The sequence below is a fragment of the Nanorana parkeri genome, unplaced genomic scaffold (assembly GCF_000935625.1).
Source record: "Nanorana parkeri isolate BGI_ZX_2015 unplaced genomic scaffold, ASM93562v1 scaffold73, whole genome shotgun sequence".
Taxonomy (NCBI): Eukaryota; Metazoa; Chordata; class Amphibia; order Anura; family Dicroglossidae; genus Nanorana; species Nanorana parkeri.
This window is the reverse complement of record NW_017306341.1, coordinates 681,118-690,009: the sequence shown is the minus strand read 5'-3', so window position 1 is coordinate 690,009 and position 8,892 is coordinate 681,118. Positions and strand designations below refer to the sequence as shown.

Genomic DNA, 8,892 nt, shown 5'->3' with positions numbered 1-8,892 from the left:
GGGGGGGGGGGGGGGGATTTATCAAAACTGGAGCAGACAGAATCTGGAGCCTTTGCCTATGGCAACCAATCAGTCTCTCTCTTCAGTTTGTTCAGTTAAGATTTGAAGATGAAGGAGAGATGCTGATTGGTTGCCATGCACAGCTGCTCCCGTTTTGATAAATTCTCCTCAATTCCTCTTAACTAAGAGCCTCATGTATCAATCAGTGAGATACAGTATAGCAATGTAGAAGCTCTGTGAAGTCCAGCCAGAGCCTTTTACAGGCAGTCCCCGGGTTACGGACAATCCGTACTTACGAACGGGGTCCATAGAACTGTGGGCCCCGTTTGTAAGTACGGATTGTCCGTAACCCGGGGACTGCCTGTAAAAGGCTCTGGCTGGACTGCCACCCGCTGGTACATTTAGGAGAACTGTGGCTGCAGCGGCCTGTGCCCTTTCAAATCTCTGCGCCTGTGTTGGCGGAGGCAGCGGGGACACAGACCGCTGATGTGCCGGCTTCCTCTTCAGCCGTTCTGTCGGCTTCCCCGGTTCCTGACTATCCTCCGGTCTCCTGGTCCAGCCGCGGCTCTTCTGCCCCGCCCCCCTGCCTACTCTTCATTGCAGGCTGGGAGCCATACCCAGCCTGCTATTGGATATTGTAAAATGCAATAGCCAATAGCAAGCTGGCTATTGTATCCGCCCACTGCCTGCTGTCAATCAAACCATGACCCTTCCCTATGCTATCCAAAATGGAAAAAACATTTTTGGCTGGAGTTGCACTTAAAATATTTACCTGTTCCGACTTGCATACAAATTCAACTTAAAGTGACATGAAACCCTCAGATTTTTTAACCTAAACCAATACTGTAATGTGCGCCTTACTGTAATCCATGGTTGTTTATGTTAAAAAAACTGAGGGTTTAATGTCACTAAGTACAAACTAGGGAGTTAAAGTCCCTATCTTGTATGTAACCCGGGGACCGCCTGTACTGTATACTTGACTCCATCTACTCAGTCAGCAGTAATAGCTGATGTTTTATTTGCTGACTCGTGTTGCAGTCAACTGGACCACCACTGCTCTCTCACAGTAGAGTCATCAAAGGATGTCAGGATGTTACTACAGTGCTGGAGCCGGCCAAATGAAAGAAGTGGTGCTTTGGATCTTGGGATGTAATACTTCTTTTATTTCATGTTCTTGTGCTCCATGCGCCTGCCTGGAAAATGGAAATGATGGCGTTCTACTGAGTGGAAATAATAGAAATAAAGGTTTGCACGATGAACACTGTGAGAATTAATGAACCATAGTCCATCTTCATGTGAAAGAGCGGGAGCAGCTGACAGAGCTCAGCAGTGTATGTTGTGTCAATGCAATGTGCTCACAGGCAATCTGGAGGATACAAAACAACACATCTGCCCAGGCTCCACGATCTTATTTATCTGCAGGAAATAAATGTGGAGTTCTGCATAACATTATCATGATAATATCTCCGCTTGGCAAAGAGCCCAGGAAGTGAAAAAACAAATAATGCAGAAGGTAAAGCTTGAGGATGGCAAGTCTGTGTCTGCAGTGCTGATATTCGTATTGGAACAAAACCCGGTACGGTTCATCCATGTATATGGACATTAGTTATATGGATAGTAATATAGATGAATGTGGCCATTAGGCTAGATCATTTTGCAATCTCAGAAGACAGTCCCTGGAATTCCGTGTTGTGCCCACTCTTTAGAATTGTGTTGTGTCTGCCTGGTTCATGTTTCTGACAGGTATGTCATGGAGGCAAAAGGAGGGGGTGGGGGCATACTGCAGTCCATACTGCAAACAATCTGTCCCCGGTCCATGTTGCTAAGATGCTGTTGGCTGCACAACGTCATTGGTTGCTAGGTTGCCATTAGCTGTGCTGTCAACAGCATCCTAGCAACCAATGATGCATCCCTGACCCCATTCTGTTGTTTGCCAGAAAATCCCCCAGCCAGCAGCTGAATGGGGCTAACAATGCATCATTGGTTGCTAGCATGCCAGCACCCTAGCAACCAACAAGCTCTGAGTGGGAAGCCTCCCTGCTGCTGAGTAGTAAAGGGCAGCACAAACATACCCTTCACTTCACTACACAGTGGCCCCCACAGTGTTTGTGTTGTTGTATTATCCCATTCTTTATATTTTGATGATTAACTCTCTTTTTGTAGTTGTCTGAAAATGTGTTTACCCTGTAAAGTGTTTCATTTCTTCTTCTGGAATAACTGGAAGTGTGATTGGGCATGTGACCAGTGCGTGTCTATTGGTGCTGTATTGGTCACATGTCAGAATGGTGTGAGATATGGGTTCACTATGAAAGAAACCTGTACGCAGGCTTCCTAGGGTGATGACCTCCTGACACTGCTAGTTTCCTGGCTGTCTCTGGCTTTGGTACTTTGAGTCCCGGCCCTGGAACCTTGAGAATGACAAGTCTGTGTCTGCAGTGCTGACATTCGTATTGGAACAGAAGCAGAGCCCAGTACAGTTCATGAATGGATATGGATGAACCTGAGGACATTCGTCTAGATCATTTTGCAATCTCAGAAGACACAGTCCCTGCAGATTAGAAAGTCTGAGTGAAGTGGGAATTCTTATACTGGTTACTATACTATAGGTAGGGTTAGCAACACAGGAAGTATTGATTCTGCTTAGCCAGATAATTAGCATTTTGAGGAGCGACTGCCAGCAATGGCAGCCTTCATATTCTTTCAGTACTGGTCTCCTATAACTAAATTGTAAAAAATGACTAAATGAAAACCTATGATTTTGCAGTTCGGCATTTCTGTGTAAAATCTAAAAGGGAGAGCAGTGTGCTCCTTGTGTTGTAGAGTGATGCGCCCAGCATTATGTGTTGCCTTCTTGTCATGTCTGGAAAGCTGTAAAGGGGGTATAGAGACTCTACACAGCGTGCCGTATAGTACTCGGCAGTGCAGAATTCTCTGTGTGATGTCTGTGGCCCTCTAGTGGCAATCTGTCTGTCCTACCCTCTCACGCTTTTCTTTTCTTTCTCACAGCTTATCTCTTGGAAGCCAAGAAGCTTACACAGTCTGAGCAGGTAAGCTGCATCAAATGTATTGTGTAGAAGGCTAACCAATTGTGAGGATCCAACACATTCCTTGTTCGCAGCACACTGCCACTCATACGTCTCATTGCCAGGCACATGCAGAGATGTGAATTTTAGGTTGTGTGTGTGTGTGGCTTTGTCATGAGGAATTGTGAATGTGAAAGGAAAACACATCTCATGATGCATCTCGATCTTTCTTACTCCACATGTTGTAATCAATGAGAAAATACAACCAATGAATAGGTTTATGCAGTAAGGGAAAAGGTGATATGCAAATCCTGTACCCAGGCCAGGTGCCGGTGCTCATCTTTGTTGGGCTGACTGATGATAACCGGCTTTATAAAAGATCACAGCGGAGAAAGCATTGATGTTCTATTTTTGTACCACATTATGATCTAAATAGGAAAAGTGGCCTCAAATAGAAGATGAGCATTGGTTTTTTTCCAGGCACCTCCTGATGTGGGTTAGTACCTCTTCACATGGGTACTTTTATTACTGCTACCACATCATTGTGTATACATGTTTTACAATCCATAACTAATATTCTGTGATATCTATATGTACGGTAATTTGCTAACATTGTACACTTTTTTATGATGACATTATTGTAAAATACAAGATCAATTAGAAGTGCCACCTGGACTGTATGTGTCATCGGTTGAGAATCTGCGTTGTATAATTTATGGGCTTGTCACAGGCCTGTATCAATAAAGTGTGGTCCTTATAGGATTTAGGGCCTGCATTCTGTAAAGCTCAGCCTCTGGGTTCTGGGAAAAGTCTGCTATTAAATATATAATGCTAGTCTGATATTTAGGAACATGTTCTACCAGACTCGGGTGCCGGTAAAACATGGCAGCTGAAACCCCTGATTGCTGACATTTCTATCATAGGTAACCTTGGCTGTCCTAGGGGCAGCTTCCTCTGCAGGGGTGTAACAGCTGGCCTCCTTAACAGCTACCTTTTTCATAGCTCCTAATTATTGACCAGTTGCCAGGGCTCATTGGACCTTTCACTGCTTTGCTCCCAAGTCACCTCACTCTTCTGGAATTTGGGTGGTAGAGAACTGGACTCCAAGGTTGGTGGAGGTTCAATGATTGCTGTAGCGTGGCAACTCTATACTTGCTGCTGGAGCCCCAGTGGGGTCCCTGGGAGAGTAAGCGTGTATGTAGTGAAATGATGAGAGAGTCATGTTTAGGGATTGGTCCAGATATGAATTTTTGTTTGTTACAATGGAAGGGTCTCTTGATAGGTCTATTTATCGTTATTAATAAAATTCATATCCAGACCAATGCAGGTTCTCATTCTTTCACCTTACTGAAAAATGGCCTGGATGGGAAGGGGGTTTAACACCGCGGATGTCAACTGGTTAAAACAGCCATTGGGAATCATTTATCATAACAAGTAACACTTCTTACTCTCATTCTGTGTAGGCTCAGCTGTCTCTAGAGCTGCAGCGGGAGAGTCACCTGAAGCAACAGCTCCTAATTCAGGAAAGATTGAAAAGAGCCAAAAGAGAAGAGAAACTAAGAACTCAACAAAAAGCAATAGTTGCAGAGAAGGAGCTCACTGCCCACCTGCAAACATCATACAAATCATCTACCGATGACGTCGACAGCCAAAACGCACTTGTTTCTGCAGGGCAGAAATCCAGTTCTAACCCAGGGAAGTGTTTGCAGGGAATCCACAGTGTCCTTGACCGAGAACCAGACTCTTTACTATATCTGCTGCAGAAGAGGAAGGAGCCACTGGAGCCTTACAAGGCCAACCGTGTTCCGAAAGACGACAAAACAAGACTGGAAGAGCAAGCAACCAAGATCAAAGATCTGAACTTGCTGGTGGACAGCCTCCTGGCCGAAAACGAGAAGCTAAAACGAGAAAACCGGAAGCTACGGGCTGAGCTGGCGCGGCTCCAGAGAAACCCTGAGAAGGACCTGGACCTGGACACGGATTTCGTGGAGAAGTCTGAACTGTGGAGCCTGCAGCAGCCAAGAGCCAACCCAACCTCTACCTGGCAGAAGTTTGTAGCAAATACAGGCAAGGGTACAGACATTCCTATACCCAACCTTCCTTCTTTAGACATTCCCTTACCAGAACTTCCTCCCCTCGAGCTACCAGAAGATATACAATCACAAATGACAGGACTTAAAGGCTATATGGACAGCTAGAAGATCAAGCGACCGATTCTTTGGACAATCGCAGGAAAGGGAAAACCACCTTGGCAGCAATATAGTAAAAGCCATCAGGCCTTTGCAGGAGTTTACTGTAGATGGTTGAGCATTGGTAGACAAGTCACTGTGAAATATTCAACTTGAGTTCCTGAAGATGCTACAAGAGAGTGACAGGCGAGATCTTCATATAATCCGATTTCTTTTTTTTCTTCAAACCAAATGAATAACTTTTTTTTTTTCTTCCGAAAACCTTGTCTAAAATGTATAATTGGTCTATATAATTCCATGATGATTACAATGCTCTGTTGCACAAGGTAGTAATTCTCTGTATTTAACCCGTTTTCTCTCATGCATTCGGAATGTATGAATTTTATTATGCACAGTGTTTTCTTTTCGAGGCAATCCATACACAGTTGGATATTTCCATTTTGGGTAGACGGCCATGGGGTTAAAGCCTGTTCTATATTTCGGAGGGAATTGGATACTTCTGCCCTTCTGTGGCAAGGTCTGTCTCAACTATTTCGGAGTTGTGTCCCTGAGAGATCTAAAACTGATGGGCAGTTTAGTTCACCAGTTTCAGCCCTGATCTGTAATCGGATGTGGAAGGACTTGGACTCCCAAAGATTATTAGTCTACCCAAAACTAGTATCCAATGCTGTCGGGTAGTACAACTTTCTTTTATTGAGGACTATGTTGGTGAGATCTCTAGATCTAAGGCTAGCCATACACGCGTAGATTTCTCCATCCACACTAAGCTGCTTGACGGAGAAATCTCCCCTGACGGCTATTGTATTCACTCAGCTGTCCGAATATCCGCACAGTGACTTCATTTAATTGAATGCAGTCACTCTTTAGCCGACAGAGCCACCATGGTTGGAATTTATGCTGACTCCTTAGCTGAAATACGAGCTGTGTATGACAAACCTAAGTCTCTAGATCTGCAGGAACTGTGTTGATGAGATCTCTATAGCTTAGTCCTTAGGTCTGCTCTCCTGTCTGCTTGTTTCATGAGGATATCACACTCCTTAAAGTGACATTAAAAAAGTTTCCCCCCCCCCCCCTTCCCAATCCTGCTGTAGGGACTTACGTTAAATTATATCTCTTCATCCGATCATCATGTTCTTTACTGTCCTTTTCAGCTGTCCCTCCAGCGCTGGTGCGGGTCTCCGATCCAGCGCTGACTCCTCTGTCCTCCTCTGAGGTCCCACGGAGTCTGTGTGGGTGCACGGTGCTCCATAGACTTACCTTGTGTCTCTCCTCGTCTCCCGGCCGAACATCTGAAGTGCGCATGCGCCTGCCCCAAGATCCTTTGTGGCTGCCCGAGACTCTTCAGATGTTTGGACGGGAGCGCGTGGTGAGGACAGAAGGTAAGTTTAAACCCTTTTTAAAAGGTGTTTTTTGATTTTATTTTTTTTTATGTTTTTCCATATATCTACTGCTTGCTAGTAATAGATATATACAAAAACACGCAAGGGTTTAATAACCCTTTAATTTTGCATTATGGTAAATGCAGTACACAGGCTATTGCTCCTTCTCTTCAGGAGGGGGAACAGCAAGACCCAGGTTGCAGAGTGGGCTGAACAGGTAATTCCAGAGAGGTAAATAGTCCTTGAGGGCTTGTTCGCAGCCCTATTTTTTGCGTTTGCAGTGGAACAGAACGCTGGCAAAGTTTTGCCAGGCGTTCGATCGCACGGTGGGGGGGTGGAAGCGGTGCCATTGAATACAATGCACCGCCACGTCCCAAAACGCAAGGGGAAGTTTCTCAGCGATCGCGGTGCGTTCCAGAAGCTGCCGCTCTGGAACGCACACGCTTTCGGTGTGAACAAGGCCGGAGAGATGCACAAAGAAGCGCTTTAACCTATCGCATCCAACTCTTACTAATTAGCCGTTTTGGGTGGACTTCTCCTGTGTGTGCGTGTACTGTATACACACCACAACACATGTGTATCAACTTGTGCCACATTGCACTCCTAAATCTTAACCTCAAACCAACAAGGAGACCTGTACATTTTTATTTTACTTTCCGGAACCAAATTACATGTTATTTCTAAATAATCAGTTTACAAAAATTTAAAAAAAATCAGGGTGCATCGTAAATAACTTTGCTGTATATCAATAAAGTATATGTTAAGCATTGTTTAAAAAAAAAAATACTTACTGAATGATCAGTATCTTGTTATAACAGTGCATGAGTGCAAGAAACGCTGGATAACAGTATTTGATTGACAATAATAAAGTGTGTTTATATCTTGAATGTCTCCAAATGCTTTTCTAGTGTTCACAGGAAATAATGTGTTTTCACACTGTCTGAAAATGAAATGGTAAAACAAATGATCTCTCCATGCAAAAAACTTCAGGGTCTAATGTGAGAAAAATGAAGAAAAGGAAGTGAGTAGCTGGAGATGTATAGCAGCCAATCCGATTCACATTTTCCTTCTCTCAGGGGCCAATTTATAACAGAGAGTGGATAAACCGCTGCCTGTATTGTGACCCATTCATAAAATGTGGGTTGTGATGTTAAGCAGCGAGAACTCCATTAATGTAGGAGAGCTGATCATGTGACTGCCAGGTCATGTGACCGGGCTTACCTCACCGTATTGCCCGCAATATACTGAGAGCGCCGCAGCCGGGACAAATCCCGACAATACTGTTGAGATCCACTCAGCTGGCTGATTGACAGCGGGCTTTGCCTATCTAGATGCAGAGCCAGCTGTGCCCGCCCACTCTCCCGTCGGTTCCTCCAGTCAGCGCTGGAGGATCGGAGGGGGGAAATCCCTGTCGGGAGCGATGACTGACAGTCACGGCTCTCTGCAGGGAGATGATCGGAAAGTAAGCGAGCGACGGTATGGGTTCACTCACTTACCAATTAATAGAGCCGACCTGTGACAGCTTCTTTGTCACAGGTCGGCACTAACTATGAGGATTAGTGGAAATCACTCGCCTCATAGTTCTCGTTTTTATACATACCCCATATGCTAGTTATACAAGCTTGAATTTCAGCTGATACTTGAATCAGACAAAAATTGGAGCCTTGGGTGACCCTGTTGGCACCACCTGGCTTGACCAACCTTATTTACAAAATCAAAGCAGCTGGGGGGGAAATTGTTGGCCAACTAGTAACTGCATACAATCAGATGCTGTGGGTGCTGGCTGTCTGAATACAATAGCAGGGGTAGATTCCTCCAGCCATGCTGTTTAGTGTGGATGGGGGAATTGGGTGATTTTTCTCATTTAGTCATGTTTGGCTAGCTTAAGTCCCAGAGAGCTTATATGCTGGTATTAGGAAGACTGGCACTCTTTTTCTCCTACGCAGAATTTTCCGTCTTCATGACTAACACCACAGCAGACCTTTTAAGGCCAATAAGGAATTAGTGGAGGACCATGTCGCTGCCTTACGAATGACTTCCGATACCACATGAGCAGAAGATGCCCACAAAGTTGGTGAAGTGTGTTGTCACCACCTCCAGAGGAGCCAAGCATTTTTCCTTAGAAGCCATTTGGATCGGTAGCATGATCCATGCAGCAATGGTTCTGGATGCTGCTTGCTTTCCTGTGATCTAACCAGAGGAAGTGATAAAGAGACGGTCCAGATCTCTAAATGAAGCTGTGGCTTTGAAAGTAGGCTTGTAGTGTCCTGTCCACATCCATTGTATAGATGTAATCATCTT

The 8,892-nt window shown here is 44.8% G+C and overlaps 1 protein-coding gene across 1 annotated transcript in view; it reads left to right on the top strand.

Moving 5' to 3' along the window:
- The window catches only part of NRBF2 (nuclear receptor binding factor 2), a 12,823-nt gene extending 7,145 nt beyond the window's left edge, over positions 1-5,678 (top strand). The window contains exons 3-4 of the mRNA XM_018576663.1: positions 3,007-3,047; positions 4,487-5,678. Coding sequence (XP_018432165.1) covers positions 3,007-3,047; positions 4,487-5,221 — 776 coding nt within the window. The 3' untranslated portion in view covers positions 5,222-5,678. The remainder of the gene's footprint in view (positions 1-3,006; positions 3,048-4,486) is intronic.
- Positions 5,679-8,892: the final 3,214 nt, after the last annotated feature.